This window comes from Mastomys coucha, unplaced genomic scaffold (genome assembly GCF_008632895.1).
Source record: "Mastomys coucha isolate ucsf_1 unplaced genomic scaffold, UCSF_Mcou_1 pScaffold17, whole genome shotgun sequence".
In the NCBI taxonomy this organism is placed as follows: Eukaryota; Metazoa; Chordata; class Mammalia; order Rodentia; family Muridae; genus Mastomys; species Mastomys coucha.
The window spans coordinates 23,934,207-23,959,130 of record NW_022196899.1 but is presented as its reverse complement, the minus strand read 5'-3'; the positions used below and the strand labels follow the sequence as shown (position 1 = coordinate 23,959,130).

General features: G+C 37.3%; 1 protein-coding gene across 14 annotated transcripts in view; it reads right to left on the bottom strand.

Moving 5' to 3' along the window:
• Positions 1-573: 573 nt before the first annotated feature.
• Mecom (MDS1 and EVI1 complex locus) overlaps positions 574-24,924 on the bottom strand; it is a 553,659-nt gene continuing 529,308 nt past the window's right edge. For 6 of the 14 annotated variants that reach the window (XM_031376544.1, XM_031376535.1, XM_031376536.1 and 3 more), the window contains 7 exons: positions 15,246-15,412; positions 14,091-14,168; positions 11,717-11,886; positions 10,511-10,655; positions 6,629-6,865; positions 5,624-5,807; positions 574-2,134 (listed from right to left, as the gene is read on the bottom strand). In XM_031376544.1, coding sequence (XP_031232404.1) covers positions 2,000-2,134; positions 5,624-5,807; positions 6,629-6,865; positions 10,511-10,655; positions 11,717-11,886; positions 14,091-14,168; positions 15,246-15,412 — 1,116 coding nt within the window. In that variant the 3' untranslated portion in view covers positions 574-1,999. Of the gene's footprint in view, positions 2,135-5,623; positions 5,808-6,628; positions 6,866-10,510; positions 10,656-11,716; positions 11,887-14,090; positions 14,169-15,245; positions 15,413-21,108; positions 21,136-24,924 lie in introns of all 14 variants that reach the window. The other 8 variants (XM_031376543.1, XM_031376533.1, XM_031376534.1 and 5 more) reach the window with 3 other exon arrangements.

Genomic DNA, 24,924 nt, shown 5'->3' with positions numbered 1-24,924 from the left:
ACACACACACACACACACACACGGGTGTGTATGTATGTACTTATAAATATAAATGAAAATAAAATAATCTTAAGAAGAACCTAAGAGGAATGAATGGTGCTTCTGTGCTTATGAATTTCAATAGTGTCAATATTAAGAAAAACAAAAGACAGGGTGGTTCAATGTTACACTGCTTGTCCAGTGTGTATAGTGAGTCCATGGGTTTATACCTGGAACACATACACCAGCCAGAAAAAAAGGAAAGAAACACTAGAAACATTGTTACAGGCTGCTCTCTGTCCTGATTACAATGTGTGCTGCAGCCCTGGAGGAATGCCAGAGCTGGGAAGTGGAGCCTACGGGTCTTGACTTGCACTGTGAATAAAGTTCACCACAAGCAGCAGAACTCATTGCTGGCTAAGATCTATCACTGTGTCATCTCAAAATCTTACAAACATGCTTACATTTCCCAAATCTGCTAGGGCATCAGGGTCTTAAACACTGTATCTTTAGATCACTGTATCTTTAGATCATTTGGATGCCAGAAGGGAACTAAAATTGCATGAGAAAAGAAAGCAGCACACAGGGGAGTCGTTATTTTTCATCATTTTTGGAAGTCTTTATTTTTTTTTTAGTTGCTCCTCCCACAGTAACGCACTGAAAGGCATAACAGTTTATATTGTACAAAGCATTGGAAGAAAGTACCTCAACTTGCCAATTATTTCCAAATGAGATTACAAACAAAAAGGAAAAACAAAATCTGTTTTTTTAATAAAAGACAAAATAACTGAATAATGTCTGTTATTTACTTCTCTCTTTTAACATAAGGTCAGGAACACTTCATTTTACAAATAGGATTAACATGAACATAACATCATCGCACAAGCTTGCAGACAACCAGCATAAAATATGGGGTACAGTTCTTAATCAGAAGAATCATGCTTCCATGAAAGAAATTATAATCATTTATACAATTGAATCGATTTCAGTATTACAAAAACTAAGTTGCATCTATTTGTATTTAGTTCATTAAAAAGGAAAACAAAACAACAACAACAACAAAAAGGAAGGAATGTAAAGAAAAGCCAAACACTATTGGGCACTCCCATACACAGGTCATGTCACCTTGGTCCTTAGAATCCAGAAAGGGGGTGTGCCTCAGACATCATAAAATAGTGGCTGACGGGAACAGTGCTCTTTTTGATCAACAAACCATAGTTTGCCAACAAATAAATACATGATACACACAACACACACAAAAAAATTGAAACATTAAAAACAGTGACATGATTGTCTAAACTTAAGATGTCATTACAAGGATTTGGCAAACATTGTATTAGTGGTACAGTGGTACTGGTGATGAACAGGTTATATCACCGACTTAACCTCTCTGAGCATGAGCATCCATAGTTTACAATATACACATACCCTTTTTTCCCTAATTTTAAACAATATACTTAAGAAGGCCAAAGGTAGGGGGGGTGACAAAAACTCTTGCTATCACTTCCTATAATCATTGTGCATTTCTTCTGACTACTTCCATCTTCAAAGGGTTAAATTACATAAAACTTTAAAAAGGAAAAAAAAATTAAATCTGGTAGTTAAAAGCCACTGTTCCCGATCAGATCAGGTGATCTTGTAGAGCAGAGTTTGATTTCTATGGAGTGTCCATTTACATCAATGCTGCCATTTCAACTGCTCCTCTCACCCACCTATGCCCTACGGCAGGAGAATGAAAGGTGCCTTCCCCAGTGAGGTTTTCTTTTGCCTCCAATCATTTTAGATTAATTGATCCTCCAGAAGTCAGCAGCTGCCTTGGCTGTGCAAAACAAAATATCGAGAATAAATAGCTTCCTTTTTCTGTCTCTTTCTTTACTCATTCAGTTTAAGGTCACCAGACTTTAAACGCGTGACCCTCCAGGGTTATAAGGCATTCTGCTGGGCAGTCTTGTAAAGAGTTCAGTATGAAAGAGCCATGAGACTGTCGGACTTGGTCCCACTCTGGTCAACCTTGACAATGTCATACATGGCTTATGGACTGGATGGCACTGGATTCTGCTGCAGCCCTTGCCATGCTGTGCCACATGTTGGAGGAACTGTGGGAGGTGGGATGGAGGGAATCCTTGTCAGACAGTGACAACATCATAGCATATGCCTGGAATAAAAAGAAGAGATTTAGTGAGTGGCATTTGAACAAAAACAGCAGATCTAATTTAAAAAATATAATCCACAGATATTAGACCTAAAAGCTTGAACAGAAGCATACTTTGTGAGCATATTTGAAAATGGGACTGAGTTCTTTTGGTCAAAATGGCATAAAATCAGTGCTCACCTTAGCCAAACTTACATAGGAGGTGGTCTGACTCTTGCACCTTGTAACCCAGACTTTTGAAAGTAAATGACCTCTCCCAGGTCCCTCAATAAGGTGCAACTAGGGCTTATTTCTGCCCAACCTTCAATATAGTGCCCTTTCTCAAGTTCTACTTTGTGCTTAAAATACCTCCTGTAGACACCTGACACCCTTGAGAATAAGAGAGCCCAGGGAAGTTCCACCAAGAAAGAAAACAAAGCAGGAGGACCTAACAACTCCCAAGCAACCCTTACTCATGACTCCACTGAGCAGACGGTGCACAGAAGTGCTCTGACAGGAGGGACACTTTCTTCCCTGTGATCATGCCAAGTTCCAAATAACTGTTTAGAGATTCCCTCACCATCGCCAAGTAAAATATTCAAATGAAGTGTTTGGTCTTGACTTGTGAGTGAACTTTTCACTGTTGATTTGCTATTGTGGGTCTCATCCATTGCTAAACTTGCTTGTCAAAATGCTGTTGAAGTGGAATCATTAAAGTCCTGCCAGAGACATTCCAGTGTCTGTAAACAAAGACAAATGCCTCTGTTGTTCAGCACAATTTCATCTCAGGGAGTCATGCTGAGACATGTGGCCAGCCTGTGGTTTCTTCTCTCACCATGTCATTTGGTTAGATTAAGGGCTGATTTTGATTTGCTGGGTCATTGCTCTCAATGCACATACTTGGTGTGTGTGTGTGTGTGTGTGTGTGTGTGTGTGTGTGTGTGTGCATATGCACACATCTGCACATGAAAGTTTCAATACACATGATCACACGGGTTTGTGTAAAGGTTAGCATTGGATATTGTTCATCAGGCAAAGTACAGCCTATGTTTTGAAACATGGTCTCTCCCTTATCAAGAACTCTCACCAAGTAGGCTACCTGGCTAGCTTGTGAGTATCAGAGACCCTCCTTCCATCATATGTGGCTTTCTTTCCATGAGTTCTGGGATTCAAACTCATGTCCTTATGCTTACAGAGCAAGTATTTTAATGACTGAGACACATTTGATTTTATATATGAGATTTGCCTTCTGAGTTTGGACAAGAATCTTAGTGTTTATCTAACTAATATTCCTTAACCATGAACTCTATTGCCAGGTGCTGTGAAAAATAACTAAGAATTAAGGGCAGATACTACAGGCCACTGGTCCTTTGTGGTAACCTTGGGGAAGTCACTGTACCTCTTGAGTTTTAATTTCTTTATACAAGGTAGAGACAACCATAAAAAAATAATAGTACTGTCTCCAATGGTTATATAGGAAACATAAGACTCCGTTCAGAATGCTCCATGCAGATTGGTACCTATTAGGGAATTAGTTGCTTTAGAATAAAATTTTCCTCATGGAAATTCCGACAGCAAGATAAAGTCGCTATTTTGCTGATCAGTGATGTTGGATTCAATGACTATACAAATTACAGAGTTAATATATAAATACTTGAGAAAAGCACCAGAAAACTATTTTAAAAATATGACACCAAGTGTGTACTCTTTGGTAATCAGATGGCTACTAAACATGAGGATAAATGTCCAGTTCCCCAGAACCAAGGAGACAACTGTTGAGTCAGAGAATAAATGAATTAATGACAAGTGAATGGATAAAGAGACTCTTGATCAATTTAGTTTAGACAAGTATTTAATAGAATATATATACACATATATGTATATTGAAGCAAAAAACACCAGCTAGTTTATACATGCTTATACTTATTGTGATACTAGCTGTTGCCATATCTAGACAGGACATTGACCTCAAAATGTGGGTCCTTAAGGAGTGCCACAGCCATTGTCTCTTCATCCTCAAACCATTTGGCATTCTCTCATAACGAATAGTTTTGATAGCTATTATATGTTTTACAGTATTTGGGGTGGGAGAACTAAAAGAAAGAAAGCTTGGCCCCTCTAGGAATCTCTGACAGCTGGCAAACAAGGGATCTGTTGAAGCCATAACTGCTTACAGATAGCTCTAAGTGGCTCTGGATAGCTCATTGTTAACATTAGAAACTGAGAAGTCATGATTAGCCCATTGCATCATAGAAGAGAGAGAGAGAGAGAGAGAGAGAGAGAGAGAGAGAGAGAGAGAGAGAGAGAGAGAGAGAGAGAGAACTTCCCACCCTTCTCTTACAATGAGGAAATGATGTCCATCCATAAGCATCTACATGATTCTGCCAAGATGACATAAGCTGTTAAACCCACTATGTAGATGATGACTGTGTATCCATTTTGGAATGAATATTATTTTTTCTATTTCCATATGTAATATCACATACTTTTATAGAATGTAAAGATTGCAAATGATTTCTATTATCCTTCTGCCATAACATGCCCCACATCTATAGTCAAATTGACACCATGATCAGCAATCACATCATCTTAGCATAGATTTTACTATATCACTGTTAAGACCAACACAAAACATCTTAAAGAATTTGTATCTAAACGTACATGTGAACATGGCCCAATTGTTGTGAAATGCCATGCAACTTCCAAAATCTTCTAAGTGAATCACACAATTCAACAGTGTAAAAAAATTACAAGTTACTTGTCCTTTTAAAATAGCCCAGAATAAACAATTGAGTTGAGTGTAGCTGTAATAAAAAAAAATTACTGACTCCCTTTATCTTTTAACAAAAGAACTGAGCTCTTTTATTGGTATTTGTGAATCCTTTGTTGGAATGATTTCTAGTTGCCATAGGCTGGTCTATCATGAGTCGGGGGTTGGGGAGGGGTAATTCACTACTCAGTAAAAACTCACAGGCTTTACTTCCAGATCTGTCACTAAATTGGTGCAGATCTTTGTATTTCTGGCCTCAGTTTAACCCTAAACTCTGGAGTTCATTATCTGATGATAATAAATGAACTGAACATAAGAATTCACTAGATGTAGCAGAGAGAAAATAATAGTTTCAGAACACATGTATGCCAACAGAAGCTAAAGAAATGAAATGGTCAGAAAACAATCCTGAGCTAATGAGAGAATTTGAAAGTAAGTTGTGTGTACACTCAAAACAGAAGGGAAAAAAAAACTAACAGTAGACTCATGGAATGGTCAGGTTTGTCATAGAAGTTTCAGGGCAGAATGCAGCTTGCATGTCAATGGTTTCACTGACATGTAATGAAACCATTAATTTTGGCAATGATCTTTGGCAGAGCAAAACCAGGAACATCATCAAGAAAGCACCCAACTCTGCTTGACTTCTAGAATGCTGCAAGGTGGCCATGTTTACTGGTGCTCATCAAAGCAATGCACACTTGCATGCAGGGTCCCAGGTTGTGGACTACAGCAAGAGTCTGTACCTGTGATTTGGACTTTCTGTGTAACGGCTGTTTGAGCTCCTCTGGCACATGAGAAGAACTAAAGGAGGCCAGCTCAGCGTCAGTGTATTGATTCTCTTCCATTTCCCTCATTTTGAGGCTATCTGTGAAGTGCCTTATGTGATCTAGAGCGGAAAGGCCAGATTTATAGTCTTCCTCTTTATACCTAAAATGAACCAATGGGAAAGCACAGAAATTGGGTTTTCTTAGGCAGTTTTTTTTTTTGTCTCATCAAGTCATTTTCAATTGTATCTTAACAGCTGTCAAACTTTATACTGCATTTGTTGTGTCAAGTAGCATGCAATAATCGCTAGTTTAAAAATATTTCCAAAATACCGTATCTTGATATATTTTCCTTTAATATTTTATTGACTAAAGCCAAGCATATATCTGAAGTAAAGTCAATGACATAAAAACTCCACAATGTGTGGAAACAGAAGTCATACCCTTGAAAACTTCTTTTAAAGTCAGTTATAAAATTATTCAGTCAGGATACCTTATCATTACAGAAATATAATATTTGTTTAATATAATACTTTAACTATTTATTGAGTCTTTCCAATTAAAAATTTATAATCTGTAAAATTTATCTTAAATGTCTTGAGGTACGATTGTAGTAGATTGTTGAATGGACTTAGTCATGATGAAATATATATATATATATATTCTGAAGTTCATACATTGAATCTCAAAATAAGTACTTGTGTAATCTTTACTCATCTTTCCTGCCTTGGGGCCACTGGAGTTCCACAAATACTAATGTATTTACACGCCTGTAGATCATGTTCCCTGCCTCCTCATTTTCCTCTATGTAAAACTGATGCACTGTGTGTGCCTTTCCCAGGTCAAATTGAACTTTCATGGTTTGTTACTTCACAAATTCCTCATAATCTAACACATTCTTCCAGTAGCTGAGCAGAGCAGGAGGAATTCGTACAACAGTCCCCTGAGTCTGTCACTTGGCTTGCCAAGTTGCAAGGCACTCACCTCACTGGGGACGCCTTACAACTCATCTCCAGGGCACCCGCGTCTTCAAAGTCATCCTCCGGGATTTCCTCATCTAAATTAGTGACCCCCAGCTCCTTTCTAGGTTTTCCAGGAATATCATTGTCTTCATCCTCCTCATCCAACAACACCTCATCTTCTACTTCTTCATCATCCAATAAATCTGAATTGTGGCTGGTTGCCAAAGCCTTTTCATCCTTGAAGTGACTGCCATTCATCCTTTCAAGAGCATAAAGAGTAAACGGATCAATTATGGCTTGATTTTTAAACATGCAGTTAGCTCATCTCCCTAACAACAGTTTAAACATTCAACGCTTACAAAAGAAATTTGTATTGTGTGTGCCTCACTGCAACCTTGGGAAAATAAAGTGATTTCACAAAGAGGCGAGCAAAGAAAAAAAATAATTGGATGATTACTTGGACTACAAATGCAGCCACTGGCAGAACAGGAAAAGCAGCCCCAGTCTCCGATTTCTTATCGCTGCTGATAAATGATATGGTGTGTGCAATATAAAAGCATACGAATGTTTTCTCTGCATAATGTACGTAATTACCATTTAAGTACCCACCGTTTAAAGTAATTGATTTCTGAAAAACATATATCCCTGAGCCATGATGACAGACAACAGCTTAAACACACACACACTCACGCACGCACACACACACACACACACACACACACACACACACACACACACACACACTGAGTCTAAGACTCCAAACACAATGGGAAAGGGGTTGCCAAGGAGCCGTGGGTATTCATTGCTCCTGGATGCAGGTATGGTCCTCTCCTCTTGGACATGATACTCAAGCTTGGAGTTATTGAGAGCCCACTTATCTTGGCTCCTTCTAAATGATATTAAATTGTCTAACAGCAAAAAAAAGTTCTTTGTTTTCTAAGAAAACACAGAGGGTGTACATCAACTAGAAATTTAAATGAGCTAACAGCTTTTGAAACTGACTTAGCAGCCACAACTAACAATGCAAAAAAATCTCTTTTCAATTTAAATTGTCCTCCATAATATTTCTGTTTACATTTGCAATGATTGCAATAGATGACTCAAGGGTAACTTACTATACAAATTCCATCTATGAAAATTGTATGCATGTATAATGTTAGAATGGTGATCAATATAAACAAAATTTGGATATGTTTGGTTTGTTTTTGTTGTTGTTGTTGTTGTTGTTGTTTGTTTGTTTATTTGTTTTCGAGACAGGATTTCTCTGTGTAGCCATGGCTGTCCTGAAACTCACTCTGTAGACCAGGCTGGTGTCAAATTCAGAAATCTGCCTGCCTCTGCCTCCCATGTGCTGGGATTATAGGCATGCACCACCACCATCCCGCGGATATGTTCAGTTTTAGCTCTAAAAATAACATAATTATAAATTCTTTGAAAAAAGAAGGTGACTTTGAAACATACATGAACAAGGAAGATGATCAGGCTCAGACAGTATGTTAAGATATGAACCGTCATAGGCATCCACGCATCTAAGCCCTAGGTCCCTCCATAATCTTTTGTTACCATGCTCCGCTATCTAGTTACTATATCAGAAATGCACAGTCTTCAGTTATTGTTGTAGACAGGGATTCTTATGTATGACATGAAATGAGTTTTCAGTTCATGAAAGATCAGAAAGCATACGCAGCAGTTCCCACATAAAAACATGTCAAACTTAATGTTTAGATTCCTCAGAATTAAATTGATATGTATATGCAACAACCTTCGATATGACACAAGTACAAAGTACAAATGCATTTGACCAGAAAAAGTAACATCATTGTTGAACACTTTATACAACCTCTTATCCTCTTTTACCAAAAAGAATGATGAAAACATATTTTTCCGCAGACATAAACTATTAGTTTTCAGATACACTGCCAACTTGCTAGCTTGAATGGATGGAATTTTTTTTAAAGTAAGAAAGTGAAAGTATAAGAATGAAAGAGACCATGGATGAAAACCAAAAACAACAAAAGCCAGCACAATGAAGAAAACCTATTTGTTAATTATGCTTTGAAATATGGCAATTTATTGGGATAAATTATTCATCAAAGGTAGCCTGATAGCTGCTGAGACTGGGAAAGTCAAGTGACTCAGCTCTCTACTTCTATGTTTAGACATGTTGAAGCCAGATGTTGCAGCTGTGCAGCTTCAGAGTCACCAGTTCTGAACTATCAAATTTGAATAGACTTTTCAGAACTCAAATGGTGATTTTAGTATTACATATTTGCACTAGTGAATCAGACTTTAAGGTGTATATAATGTTTATGACTAGCTCCGTTTTGTACTGCTGAACAATGGCTCTGTCTAAGTCCCACTTACACTGGAAGAGAGGCAAGCAGAGGGAACAGGACATCCAAGTAGGAGATGCTATAGTTCTTATAATGTCTTAGATGCCGAAAAGCATTTTCTTTCTCTTTTCCTTAGCTGCAGTTACACAAAATAAAGAACTAGAGCATTTGCTTGTTTTGCTATTATTTTGGTTAGAACATTTGTTATCTGACATGAACTTCCTTGAAACACAATCTGAAATGATTAGTCTTGGCTTTTACCAGCATATGAAATTAAGCACACTGGTACAATAACCCTTCTCTGTTTAAAAGTCATAGAATCTTCATCAATTAACTTCATGATGTTTAAAATATTCCAATTTAATAGGCTATGGTCAGAGAAGCATAGTTCTTCAATACCACATACTTAGTTATAACTTAATGATAAGTGATACATAAGAAAAGTTTGAGTAAAATACCATTTTATTAACTCTACATGCACAGTCAAGTGCGGATGAATGGACAATTATCAATGGCATTAGTTTCTCCTCTATTAACATGCTTGATCCAGATGTTGATACTAGATCAAGCACAGCTATGTCTACTAAAGCTAGTTTGAGAGTAATAATAAATAATAAAAAACACGGGGAAATAATTGGATATTAATTGGAAAGTTCTCAAATAGCTTCAGGCAAAACACATTGGACTAATCAATGTATACATATACAAATTTACCCTGATATCTATAAAAAGAGAGATAGGCATGATGGAGACACAAAAAAGAAATGTGTCATGGGCCATCTGTTAATACCATATGATACATAGTCAAAGCTAACAATGGCCGGTGCTATCTGTTAATACCATATGATATAGAGTCAAAGCTAACAATGACAATTGTGAGTTTCCTTCTGGTGTTTAAATTTTTTGTTAAAATATTTTATTTAGGTGCCAAGGTAAGCAGAACTGCCTGGTAGTGAAACGGGCTGCAAAACAAATAGCCCAGGTTACAACTCATCAATTATTTACATGACTTCTGGCGAGTCATTAACCTTTGATGTCCCCAATCCTTTGTTGATAGCATTGCAGTCACTTTCACGAGGTCATTGTGAAAGTTAAATTAACTAATATGGAGCTAAAGAGATGGCTCAGCACTTAAAGCACTGGCTGTCCAATCAAGACGACAAAGGTTGGGGTCCCCCCAAACCCATATAAATGCTGAGTGAAAATAGGGGCCCAGAAAATAAAGACTAAGGATGCTAGAAAAGAGCTGGCTAGCAAAACTAGCAATTATCAGTGAAGCTCTAGATTTGACTGAGAGACCTTACCTCAATGAATAAGGTGGAAAAATAATTGGGGAAGATGCCTGATTTCAACCTCAGGCTTCCACAGCGTCTGTACACATGTACATGGGAACTCATACACATGTAAACATACACACAAGCACACCACACACACACATGACAGAGAAAAATTAATCAGCTAGTATGTGTAACATTACATCACCATATTCAAAAAAGCACCAGCCACCAGCATCAGCAATAACTGTAGTCCTGGGTACGTGAGTACAGAAATGTCTGCAAGAACTGCTTTACCTCTCCTCCATGCTCCGAGGAGACTGGCTTCCATGGTTGCTATTCCCAATGAAATTGCGGATCTCTGTAAAGTAAGCATCTTCTTTGTCATCCAGGATTGCACCTGCACTTTCTAGCTCGGAATGAGGTGAGGACGTTGCCGTACCTGAGTGGGAGAGAGAGCCTTTGTGAGAAGATAGTTGCTAACCACTGCTAATGGCAACTTGTTTAGAATTTCATTCCTTATGGACCCAGCAGTACCATGTCTTAAAACTTGCCCTTTTCAATGCGAGGGAGGACTAGCAACTGTATAATTCATGCTCATAAGAGAGTATATTGAGTGTTCTGAGACTCCAAGTCCAAGGATGATAAACTGCTAAGGTAGTCTCTTATTCCCTTGTTTCTTTTTCTTTTTTGTTTTTATTGTTTTGTTGTTGTTGTTGTTGTTGTTGTTGTTGTTGTTTTGAGACAGGGTTTCTTTGTGTAGCCCTGGCTGTCCTGGAACTTACTCTGTAGACCAGGCTGGCCTCAAACTCAGAGATCCACTCTGCCTCCCAAGTGCTGGGATTAAAGGTGTGTGCCACCACTGCCCAGCTCTATTCTTATTTTCTTTGGAGCACAGACACAGTTATTCTCATAATGTTATTGGTTTTTAGTTCTTTGAGAGTTTCAAGTTCCTACAATATAGTGTGACCATATTCAATATAAGAAACTTTTAATTATAGATAGGAAAACCAGACAGAGAATAAACATAGATATACACACACGAGATATGCTCATCCTTTGCATGTTTCTCTGATTGTGTTCACTTCCAATCCCTAGTCTTATATAAAATTATCCCAGAGACCATGATCTCTAGGTTAATATTCAGGGATCCTGCTGTACTTGGAATACATATTCTGTGAATAGAGGGAAAGAGAATTCTTTGCAATTTAGGAAGTTCTAACTCATGTATCTGTGCAGACTCTAGGTCAGGTCTGTCTTTGCTTGGGATTGCCTATTGAGATAAACCCAGCTGGATGGAAATAAAACCTAAACAAGACCATGGAGTTTCACAGTCAGGTTCATAAGCGACTGCTTTATTCACGTGTTTCAAAACCTCAAGGGAAATGTGGTATGAACTTCCAGATGACTATCAGATTTTAGTGTCAAAATGGAATGGAAGACAAAACTACACAAGACAAAAACATAAGTGATCTTTTCCCCATAACACCACTGAGGACCCACCAGACATGTTCCCGTTCTCGTGTTTCTTCAGGTGTCTGTCAAGATTGGTTTGTTGACCAAAACATCTGTCACATAAGTGACACTTAAATGGCTTCTCCTTGTTGTGGATGTTGCGCACATGTCGCTGCAGGTTGGAGGAAATGCTGAAGGATCTATCACAGTATTTGCATCTGGAAAGTAAATATAGACACAGTGTTGTAAACACATTAGAAGACACAGCACTAGGTTTGTAGGCAGGAAAGCCAAAATAACACTTTGCAGAGGAATAGTAATTTATACAGGAAGACTGCAATTCCAGGAGACTTGTATCCCAATGTATCAGCTTGTATTTAAGTGATAGCTCAAATCAAGCTTGTGTTTCAAAAATTCTTAAAGACTAAAACAGATGCAGATACAGTCAAACATTAGAAAGAGGCCAGGGATACTTATGGAAGAGATGGGGCTGGGAACCACACATGAAGACCAACAGAGTCAACTAACCTGGACCCCTGGGAGTTTTCAGAGTCTGAGCCACCAGGCAAAGAACATACACAGGCTGGAATGAGGCCCCCAGCACATATGTAGCAGACAGGCAGCTCAGTCTTCATGGTTGCCTTGTCTGTCCTCAGAGGGAGAGGATGTGCCTAATCAGGCAGACACTTGATATGCCAAGGTAGGAAGAATACCCATGGGGGCTCACCCTCTCAGAGGATAAGAGGAGGGACTCTGTGAGGGAGGGGGTGTTTGGGATGTTAATACATTAATTAATTGATAAAATTATGCATAAATTGTCTAATGTTTGCCTTCATGACAATAGGAGCCCCTCCCCCCCAAAAAAAGCTTTGAAATCTGATAAGAGGTAAAAGCCCAAAACAGAAAGTCCAGCCTGGGAACTGAACTTCACAGAACACAGTCACCACCTCAAGATCTGATTTCTTATTTTCCTCCATTTGTAAAATGCAAAAGGTATACAAGTAATTTGAGATTTCCAGCAATGCAGCAATATGTCCAAAGCAGAATACAACTACTGCATTCAATACAAAATGACCAGAGCATGCTATCAGAGCTGCAACTTGGAACAGCATTCAGCCACAATGAACGTGAATGAAGAAACCTTCCCATTTAAGCAGAATTCCTAGGAGAATTTCCTTTGGAAATATTCTCCAAAGAGAGATTACCTAACGCCCATTGTTCTATAGCTTAGAGATCTGTTTTACCAAATTCATTTTGTCACATATAAAGTGGAAGTGACATTTATTCATAGAAACAAGGGAGTTAGGAAAACACAAATTTCCCGAGCTTCTTCTAAAATAACAATTATCTTTGAATGAGCATAGGCCTTCCCATTTTTCATTCTTTCCTTTTAAGATTTACATGTTACATTAAATGCAAGTATAGGAGAGTAGATATATGCCCATGACTAAAGGTGACTGTGGAATCCAGAGGCATCAAATCCTTCTGAAATGAAACTCCTGGCCTTATGAACTGTCCAGTGGCAAGCTGCTGAGCCATTGCTGCATGCCCTTTTATTTCATTATCATGTTTGTAAACAATAACTTTGAAACAAGATAAATTTGTTTATTGTAATGAAAAATTAGTGTTCAGGTCAACATAATTATACTAATTACATACTTGTTAAGAATTTTAAAGGACCATCAAACTATAACATTGCTTAAGATACATTCTATTCACTCTTGGGGAAATCCTAACTTGAATTCTAATACTGAGGCCAAAGTATTACACTTTAAATAATGAGTTGCACTTTAAAATGAGCCATTTTACCATTTTCACTATGTTGTAAGCAGTGAGATTACAGTTACCTGGGCCCTGTGTGTAGTTTGGTTAATTTTAGCATTTAACAGAATAAGAGACTATTGATAGATCTGGCTCTTTTCCTAGAATACTCTATCTGTTGAATCTCTAAATCTAAATATTTTTTTCTTCTTCTGAGGTTCAAGATGTTTGTTTCTTAAACCCCCTATTGAGATCTGTGGACGATGACTTAGTTGTATGAAGGAAGCAGATATTTTGGATGTTAACTCCTGGCAGAGACTCGAGTCTTGAATGACAGCCACTTTAGTGTTCTGAGTTTTGCAAATTAAAATGATACTGATTGTTGAGAAGAGAGAGAAGTAAAGTAAAAAAGATTTTTAAAGGTTGCTAACATCCTCTAAATGCATATATGCTATGAGAAATTATACTAGTTCTTGTAGACTGAAAACTAAGAAGTCTTATTTGATGAAGAAAAGACATTCCTAGTTTGGACCCTAGTAGATATACTCAAATTTTAGTATACATTTAAATATGTTGCAAACTAATTCTTATTACACTGTGACCTCATGAACATTGACTACTACAGTATTTATCAAGATATTTAGAAAAACCACGATCAAACCTGTAAGGTTGCTCTCCCGTGTGAGTTCTCAAGTGCCGTGTTAAGTTTGCAGACCTTGGAAAAATCTTGCCACAGTACCTTTGAAGGAAAGATATCCATAAGAGAAAGTCAGCACATTTGGCTGTCCCACCGCAGCAGAGTGCTCACATGCTTGTTCCTGACTTAATTAATGCTGCATGCAACACATGTCTCTAGCATTTACAATTTGTAACAAAGCCATTCTAAAGTTATAAATAACTCTACAAATAAAGGCTGCATTAGGAGATCTGGTTGAGTTTGTTCACACATAAGTGAGTAGTTTATGAAAAGAGGGATTCGTCCCAATCACCCCCACGAGTCTATTTTATTAACTCCAAATCTTTACACTCACAAAAATGAATCAGAGAAGAGGAAACGATGACAAGCATTTGTGAATCTGTGAACATATTTCACATGTTTCAACTCATTTTATAGTTCAGACACAACGACTTCTCCTAATACCTTGAGTGGTAACAGCTCAGACAAGACCCTAAGATTTCAATCATTAAGGTATTTCCACGGAATTTTTTTTTTGCGGGGGGGAGGGGAGGAAAGAAAGTGGCAGTTTGTCCAAAGAGTAGAGAAACTGATGCACATGAATTGGATAGTACAAATTTCTGAAAATGATTGAGAAGTTATTACGTACAATTAGGAAACACAGTAGAGGCATAAAGGAAGCTTTGCTTTTTCCCGACGAGTATCAAGAAATGTGTTAACCAGCTTTGCTCACTTATGGACCTCATCTGTCCTTTGCAAATAGCTTTATTCAAAATTAGGGCCACAGCAATTGATAAATATATGCTTGATTCTAAACAAATGCAGTATTCTGCAATTGCTTGAAAATAGTAATTTCCGTGAAAGAAAACTCTTAACTATCCAAGTGAGACAAGCCAAAGGGGTATGGACCATTTCTGCATCTCACCAGCAAATGGTCAGTGTTAAAACTGTTTTTTAACAATAATCTTTTAAACCACCATTTTTATAAAGGTGGTTTAAAGTAAAGGACAACTTTGAAGTAGCTGAGATCTATCATGGCTGCTTTGGGACATCCAATTAAGATTAATTTGTAAAGCAAACAACAGGCTGTTTTAAAACAAAAGGGAGCTTTACAGCTGGTAGGTGTTCAGCTCCTAGTACCTGCAGGTGTAGCGTTCTTTCCCCTTCCGCAGCAGGTTCTCTGGCAGGGTGTTGGGAGGAGCTCTGAAGCTGAACATGGAGGGCACTGACTGCAAGAGCTCGCTGGCCTCAGGTTTCAGGGCGCCGAAGCTTTCTAGCTTTTCCGCCATGTTCTCAATAGCTGACATCTGAAAAGAACAAATGCAGACCGTGAAGGGTTGGAGATCTTTGCTTCAGCAATAATCTCTTGCTAATACACTGGAAGACTTCACATATACATGCAACAGATTCTGAGAGAGACTGTGGGGTTTCAGTGCTAAATAATATGTCAATTGATGGATTTGAAAAACTAATCTAGGTGCACTTCTTCCACAATGACCCGGCTAGGCTACATCATAGTAATATGATTTGAGTAGTGGAATACCCCACAGAGATAATAAAACCAAGTAAGACTTTATGTAATTGACAACACTATGCTATCAATGAGAAACTGAAAATTTTAGGGAAAGATGCTACTCAGTATGCATAAGTAATTAAGAATATAAGAGCCATGGTGTTCCATGAGAAGCGCGAACAGCAAGAAAGAGCATAGTCTTCAAAGGGTACAGCTTAAGCAAACTGTATGTTATCCAGAAACAAAAGTTCAATGTGTAAAAACTATACTTCCTAATGCCATATTAAATTAGTATCTGGACAATACAAAATTTTAAGGGGAATCATATACAAGGAATTTTGATGAAATGGTCATTGTTCTGAACAAACTTAGTTTAAATGAGTTTGTGGTGTCTTCAGATAACTTCATGTGGAATGGATTTCTTGTATAAGAGAGAAGTTCCCACTCCAACACACACTCTTGCCAGACTCTAACTGATGCACATGGTTTGTTTATCATCCACCCAATGGCATGTGTGAAGGACTCATGTTTAGAGGACCATATTGTCTTTTCAACTTAGTCTGGTTTTTATCATCTATGATTACATGGATTCTCCTTTTTTCTTCAGCTTTCCTCAAATGTTGTTTTCTTGGTGCACATATTTTATTTGGGAACTATGTACTACAAAGTTTTGAACAGACACAGATATTCAGGCCATCTTGATAGGTTGTTTCTCGGAGTGCTAAATTACCAAAGAAATACCAACTAAAAGTACTTCATAGGCACTCTGCATATGTCTCAAAGAGTTTTGGTGGTAGACTCAAGGATCTAGGTAGTAACTGCAAATTCAAACAACCGGCCAATGAAAAGCACACTTTATTTTTTCTAATGAGACATCAAGAGATGTACTTTACAAGATCAAGTTAAAAAGAAAACTCAAATATGTTTTTTGCTCAAAAGGATAAGTAACAAGATATGATTTTTTTCTGGATGGATAGCTAGACAGAATACCATAAATTTCAGAACCTAAAGCCAAAATCCCAAATATTAGTTTCTTCTCACAAAGAGTATGTTGTAAGTTTAATTCTTCAAATGACTATTCATGTTCTAGTTAGCTCTCTCTCTTTCCTCTTTATCCTGGAACCTGCCCTCTCATTTCATGCCCGGACTCCTAATGCTGGTTACAAATTACAATGTACAGGGTACCACTGCCAATTTGCCAAGTGTCTTTCATCAAACACAGCACATAAAAAAAAAATATCTCAGAGGAAAGTCAAGATACATTTACTCGCCAGACGACAAATGTGAGCACATTGGGAGGCAGTGAGGGCTCTAAGCTCAAGGGTTTGATTCATAATCACTCAGCAGCTAAAACATTCTCCACAGATGCAAGTGGACAGCACATTTGTCACTATGAAGGATTTCGACACATACTGATCACAGGGCAAAGATAGGGAATGATGACGCTGGTTGGAGTGCTTGGTGGAAAGTCTGTCCCTGCTGAACACAGTCGTTACCCGCTTCCAGCCAGTGTTTTCATGTTCAGTTTATTTATTAAAAATCAATTCAGAAATAGTTTATGATGCTATTTTATTTGCATTTATTCCTCCTAATTGTTCCTTGCAGAAAATCATTTTGATAATCTATCTACCATGGAATAAATTATCTGAGTGAAAAATAACCTCTGGTCTGCAATCTGACAAGCAGTCAGAAGCAAGAGAAGGGTCGCAGTGTTCTCACGAATTCAGAGGGCAGAACAGTGGGTGCATGGGTGGTGATAATAAATACTTTATTTATGTACATTTAACATTTGGGTAATGCTTCATTACCAAGTAATTTTAAATAATTTGTATGTCTGTCTTGCACACACTCAGATTGCAGCAGCAATGCATCTTGTTAGAAACACTTTTCCTCTTTTATGGAAAGCAGCCTACTCAGGACTGTTATTATTCTCAGCTTTCATCTTTAGCACACAGAAACTATAAGTCCTTTGAGTTATTTGAGAGCAATTGGCTGTTGAGAAATGTGTCTTGCTTTAGGAGCTGCTAATAGCTAGATCCTTTTGAAGAGAGATCAGTGTGCTTATGCCACCTCCAACAGTCTCAATGTGGGAAAAACATCAAGAACTAAGAAAATATATTATGGACTCAATAGCCGCAGGGTGATACTCTCACAGACAGTAGGAAAAAGAATAGACATTACCCAATTGTTTCTCTTAAAAGCCGCACCCAGCTTTGACTTCTGGGGTCAAATGAAAAGAGGATAAAATTGGAATGGAGAAGAGAAAAGCAGACTATGGAAGCTGAGCAAAGGATAGCTACAAGAATTAAACATACATGGAAGCATATGCATGTACATGTACACAACACGCTCACACATAAATATATATATATACATATATACTCATCTACATACATGCACACACACATATACATATACACATAAACACACACTCTCACACAAACATACACATATGCACACAGTCACACAGACACAAACACACATGCACACACACACACACACACACAGAAAGAGAGAGAGAGAGAGGTGCTGCTCAGCTAGTTAGACACCTAGCTCTCATTCCACCTTCCTTTCCTCTTCATGAGATTCGCTCTTGCATCACTTGCTCTCAGCCAAAGTAACTAAACATCCTTGTTTGAACACAGAGAGAGGCAATTTAGATACCATGTAGTTGGTGCTTAGTCTAATCTAGCAAATCTGTGACCAATGATGATCTGAACCATACCTTACAGGGTTACTTAATATGGGTTAAAAAGCTTCAGCTTTCTCCTTCTATCTGGTCTGACTTGTGATATTCTTCCAGAAGAAATATATCTATCTTATATAGAAATAGTACATTGTGATATTGACTTTAAAGTCTGATTTATATGTATTTATTTACTTATTTATTTATTTATTTTTGGTTTTTCAAGACAAGATTTCTCTGTGTGGCTTTGGCTGTCCTGGAACTTGCTCTGTAGGCCAGGCTGGCTTTGAACTCATAGAACTCAGCCTGCCTCTGCCTCTCTAGTTCTGGTATTAAAGGTATAAGTCACCACAGCCTAGAGACACAGTATTTTACACTTGATCTTACCCAAAAGACAAAGAAGTGATGCAACTTGGTATTTTTAAGTCAAGATAAAATGAGATTAATATAGTAGAATATGTTGGCTAGTGATGGCGCACGCCTTTAATCCCAGCACTTGAGAGGCAGAGGCAGGTGGATTTCTGAGTTTGAGGCCATCCTGGTCTACAGAGTGAGTTCCAGGACAGCCAAGGCTACACAGAGAAACCCTGTCTCAAAAAAAAAAAAACCAAAAAAAATAGTAGAATATGGCTAGATGTAATTTATATTATTTAATTAGAAAAAAATCCAATAAAAAGAAAACTGAAATACAATTGAAAAATTCAGGGAAACTAAAGGAAAGAAAGTACCCACTGTATGTTCTAGTAGTACATTTTCATATGACCCATTAAATCTTCAACTAATCTAAGATCAGCAAAGAAGAGAGCTTTTTCCAATAAAGTATTCATTTTATTTGCATATATATAATAGTTGTTGATAGTATCAGACAGCCAGATGTCTGGAGAAGGAAGTTATTTCTCTCCCGTCCAGTCCCCAAGAGGCTATTAACTTTATATTGACACAAACTATTTAGACACAATTCCCTAGCTCCTACACCAAACTGTATCTATGCACCTCATCAAATAGAGTTAAGTAACTTAAAAAAAATCCACCAACATGGACGTAAGCACTTAGGTTCATATTTATTATCTGAGTGACAATTATTGAAGTCCTGGAAAGTTTCTCATCAAAACTATTAAAGTGATAACCTGATTATGGGAAATAATATATCTGTCCAAGCACACAATGAATTATGTGAACTAATGATTCCCAATTAGATTACATATGACTTTATCATAAAACAACTAACTATTCATAAACAACAGGATGGGAAAGTTCGTGGAGTCAGTAGATTTCTATATTTGTTTACTTGATAATCTTGAGAAACCTCAAAACCATGGTCATTTGAGGGAGAAGTAAATACTCATATTTTATGTTTATCTCACTGGTAAATCAAGTTTAACAGTCATGATGACAAAATCACTGAGTTTATTTGCCATCAAGAATTATAAGCCCACGTCTTTAGTATTTATCACAAGTATCAACTTAATAACACAAGTGTAAATTGCAGCCTTGAAAACTGACTTGGTGGAACGAAGTATTTTCAGACATTACAGTGGTAATGCAGAGAGGAAGCCTAGCTGGTCAGCAGTTTGGCCGATGGGTGCCATGACAAGCACAGTGGTAAGCATAATGAGCTTTAAGCAGATAACGATATGGTGAGTGTCAAAGTCAAACTGTACCCAAGGAAGGATAAGAAAACTAAGACATGAGGCTCAGAACAGACCTTTGCTGGAGAAGAGAGAAGAGAAATTCAGAAAGTACTGGCCAGAATATTCCAAGGAAAGCCCCACCATTGTACAGCTTAGCATGATTAAAGTAGGGGCTTGCATGTTTTCTCACCACCACCCCCACCATCTCTCATGCTCTTCCCTGACTGCTAATAAATATTTTTATGCTTTATAAAAAATGAAATTAATCAACTTAAATGTTCAACAATAGTGAATTTACAATTCCTCATATATATTCCATAACAGAAAAAAAAATGGAGAAACTCATGGTAAAGAAAAATTACAAGAAATAAATAAGTGTTAATATAGTCTATCTAATTGAGTTTAGGTGGTAAAAATATGACTCTAGGATATCCAGACTATGCCAAGGTTGTCTGTATCCCTCTGAAGCAGGCCATTTTTAGTGAAAATGTAGACACATAGACATTTATATGAAAATTTGAAATGCATGTTACCCATCCACCAAGTTCTATTTCAGGGAAGATTCTTTCTTCCATGAACAACTTCCTACATAAAAGAAATAAGCTTATCCCTTGCTTCATGAACTGAAACCAGATTTACTTATACATCACAGCAAAAAGTTACTGAAATGAGACCTAATTCTGAAAATCCCATTCAGTACTTAGGTACAAAAGTTTAGATTTTTATCTGTCTCCAAACAGCAGGAGAAATTTCTGACTCGGGATAGAGAAACTGGAACTCAGAGTCAGCCTGTGTTTCTACACAAGTTCAGGTATTACACTGCTTGAGGCTTTATAAAAAAATATCTGTGATATGTTATCCCCAAATAATAATGGTTTCACTTAATGATTCATTTCAAAACTCCCAGTATAGAGTCTATATAAGTACACAAATATCAAAGTATAATTATGTGGAATGGGTGTGACTTAGCAAATAAAGTTATTGCATAAGTTATTTTCAGCTTATTAAATGCCCCTTTCTACTGAGAATATTCTGTGTTGGGTGAGCAGGGAAATTGTGTGCTTCACCCTATTACGTCATGGACAGCTCCAGATTTGTGTCTGCCCAGCATTCAGAATAAGATCTATTCTCTTTAATGCTACATTACTTTAGTCAAAAATATAAGGAACTTACCCATGTTCTCTGGTCAGGTAGTGGGAACTGGTAGCAAAATTGAAACAGAAACAGAAAATTACTTCTGTGTTGGATCTTTACTGCAATCTCTCCTCTGAGAAATGAGCATTTATTCTAATATGATAATTTTTACTTATCATGTAACTCTATCTTAAGTAAAAGTTCTAGAAGTGAAATTAAATCTATGTATAAAACTGATGAGTTTTCTCTCCTTCCTCAAATTAGTTATCGAACCAAAGTTGGTTAGAAGCCAGAATGACCATCACTCTAAAAAAGCTACCTACTGTATCTATGGAATCCATAATCAGGCAGGGGAGCCTTCCTTTTTATTATTCACTACAAAGCTATGGTCCCAAATTTCCCAAATTCTGTTCTCATTTCATTTAAGGCAATTCCCTACCATAATCCAGTCTGTTGTATTTCTATCACATCAGTAATAAGGAAAATAAGGCATTTACTATAATGGGAATGATTACATCACAAAAGATAATTCTTTTGTTGAAATTGCTGTTGTTTGGAATCCCATGCTTGGTAGTAAGGAACTTGGGTTATTGGTCCTCAGAATACAGAATATGGACGAATGAATAAAAATGTTATAGTTATTTGTGACAATTATGGTCACAGTCTTCAGGGAAAGCTTCCATGGCTGAGATGCTCCACCAAAGGCTGAAGTTTATGCCCTTGAAAATACCAGTTAGTAGAAACATTCCATGCTTGCATAAGCTTGGTGACAAGTAAGAAATATGGCAATAGGAAAGCAAAATAGAATATAAAAGACAAAGAACATGTGTGGTTTCCCACAACAGTGTGTAAGCGACAGCCTGGAATATGTTAGTTACCCTCAGCTCCTTGAAATGTAGTAGCTATATGGTCAGGCAATGGAAGCAAGTGAATAAAAGAGAAAGCTTAGGCAAAAGGTCTTTGATATTGATGAAAAACATCAGATGTGTGAAAATAACCAAGAACAATATCAAAAGTACAGGAAAATCAAACCATGGAGCAGAGCCACTTTGACATGGGTATAATCACCAATGATTACTTCATTCCCAATGATCTCTGACATGAATGAAGATGCCCTGACCAGGAACTAGAGAAGTGGGCAGTCTGTGGTATCATCCAGAGACACACTCTCTCTACCTTATCTCTTAGTGGCCTTGCTTTCTTTTTCAATCTAAAGAACAATGGATAATCCTCAACTGTGTATCCAGGGAGAACATCTACAGTGCTCACTACTCCTGTTAGTCAACTACCTTCTTGATCTGATGAAGAGAAGCAAAAGCTGAAGAGTTTTCCAAATGGCCTGATAGCACAAATTGCTTCTTCAAGAACTGAGTGGAGAAACGTAGACTTATCTCTCAATTTGGACATATGTGAGCATGCCCTAAATACTTTGGCATAATTTAAAACATTGTAATGCTATAAGCAGTAAGATAGGCTAACAGTCTTTCAGTAAAATTCACTAAATATGTATTGACTTATTCTCTTATTATTGTCTAAAGACTGAGTTGTATGGAGGGATTATGTTTAAAATAATGTAAAACTTGGCTTCCTCGTGGCATGTCATTAACCACAAGGTTGGTATATGTCTTCACAGTTTTCTAAAGCACCTGAGAAAATGTGCCAATAGAAATCTGATATCTTAGAATGTGATATCCTCTTTGTTGTGTGAAAGACAGACAGTGAACGTCAGCAACTGCTACGCGTTTCAATGAACTTTAAATGGGAAGAGTCTTTAAATGGTCTTATCTAAGCATTTGTTTAGCTGTTAAATTGTGGAAATCCCTGATAGCAGGGGCTACCCTTTCTGTGTAGACTTATAGCATCCACATAGTAAGGTCATGCCAAGAGCACAATAACCACCTTTCTAAACAGCCCAAGGTATATGGGGAAGCCATGGCTTGGAAAGTAGACCATGACATGAGATGCTTCCTGCAGTGACTTTATCCTTACCATGGGAGACCTGTGTATCCATTTCTAAGGATCTCCATTAGGTCCTTTCAGAGGCCAGGCACAATGTCAAATACACCCTTTTTGTAAACCTTGCAATTTATAGCCACCCTGTAAAGCCATATGCTCTCCTATTACATACAAAGAGCTAAACAATCTTCCTCAAAAAACAAAGCACTTTTGCTAATTATAAATTTTAAAAAACACTTTGTGGCACAGTTACTCCTAATCCCAAACCCTTGGTTTTATTAGTTGAGGTTAGAATGGAATTGATAGAATACAAAAACAAAAGACAAACAAGCAAGCAAACAAACAAAACGCCTAACATTTGGGACATGAGCAAAGTTTTCTGAAAGAACAAACCTCTCTAAAGATAGTGAACTTGAAGGCAGACTTGAGCTTCTCCTGCATGTATCCCAGGAATTCACCTACTGAGTATTGCTCACTAAAACTGCAGGAAAGGCACTTTAAACAGTGCTTCACTGGCCTTGGGAAATAGCTTTGGGAATTAGGCACCCTGAATATCTATATTCAGAGGTATATATTTATACCTCTCTTCCTCCAAAGTCTCCTGGGGCAGTCCCTACCGCCCACCACATATGATATTGACATTATACAGAGACTGAATCCAGAATGGCAGGCATCCACTCCAATTTGTAGGATCTAGGACACACTAAGTACTGCAAACTAGTTTTTGTTGTCATTACTGGGTTCTAACTCATAGCAATAGGCAGTCTACACACCAAAATGTGACACTGTGGATACAAAGGAAATAACCCTGCCCCTAAGATCCTACAGCATGCCTGAGAGGGTCTTCAGGAGGGGCCATCAAGGTGCTGGGAGCAATGGGCACATCTTTTATCTGTTGTACTCATTGTTACCTTTGAGAATATTAAAATATAACATTTCCTCATATTCTCTTATTTAATATAAATAAATTTCACATTTATAACACAGTCCTACAGACATGTAATTATTGGTAAATGAACTTAACCATTTTATTAAGTGGCACAATTACCAAGGCTGGTCATATTTTCTTTTTTTTTTTAGAGGCCATGGGCACCTTGAAATCAGCATGCTCAGAAAATTTTTATAGATAAGAAAACTAACAGCCAGATAGAAGAAACAGCTCAAAGACTCTAAAACCCATTCCTATTTTCTTCATTATATCATGCCCTGTAACACTCAGCTTTTTGTGCTTAATTAACTTAATTAAAGTTTTATATAATAAAAATAGGCAAGCAATCTGATCACTATTATTAAATATATATGATAATATAGACTCTTGTGTGCTTTTGTTTATAATTAGAAAAGAAAACTTCAAGAGAATTGTATTTTTATGCAATATCTGAAACATAGGGCATTTTGTATCTAGGCTTATTAGCCTGTGAACCCTTACAAGTGTTATTAGGTCAGTATAAATATCAAATATTTACAGATAAATATTCACTGCTTCAGCACTCGGCTCTTTCCATGAAGGGGTTATGTAAACAGTATCAGTCTTTAACTTTCCTATATAAAATCCATGGTGGAATGTTTCTGGAATTTTTGATACCTAAGCATATATTTTTTCAATTTAGATTAGAGTGAGAATTTTGAAACAAAAATAAGTTTTTCTGTATAACTAAAACAGATGTTTGGATTTATGTTCTCCCAGACTTGTTTCAGTATTAAGGGAGACAATTGAAAAAGTAAGAACACAAGAGAAACGGTAAGATTCTTATCCCAAAACAAATTAATGCATTTGCTACATAAATGGAAGAGATTTTCACTAGTTTACTTAGAGGACTATTATTTACGACTTGGATATAATATAACAGAACAAATGTAGGTACTAAATTGTCAGGTACTTTCTTAAAATCTTTGGTG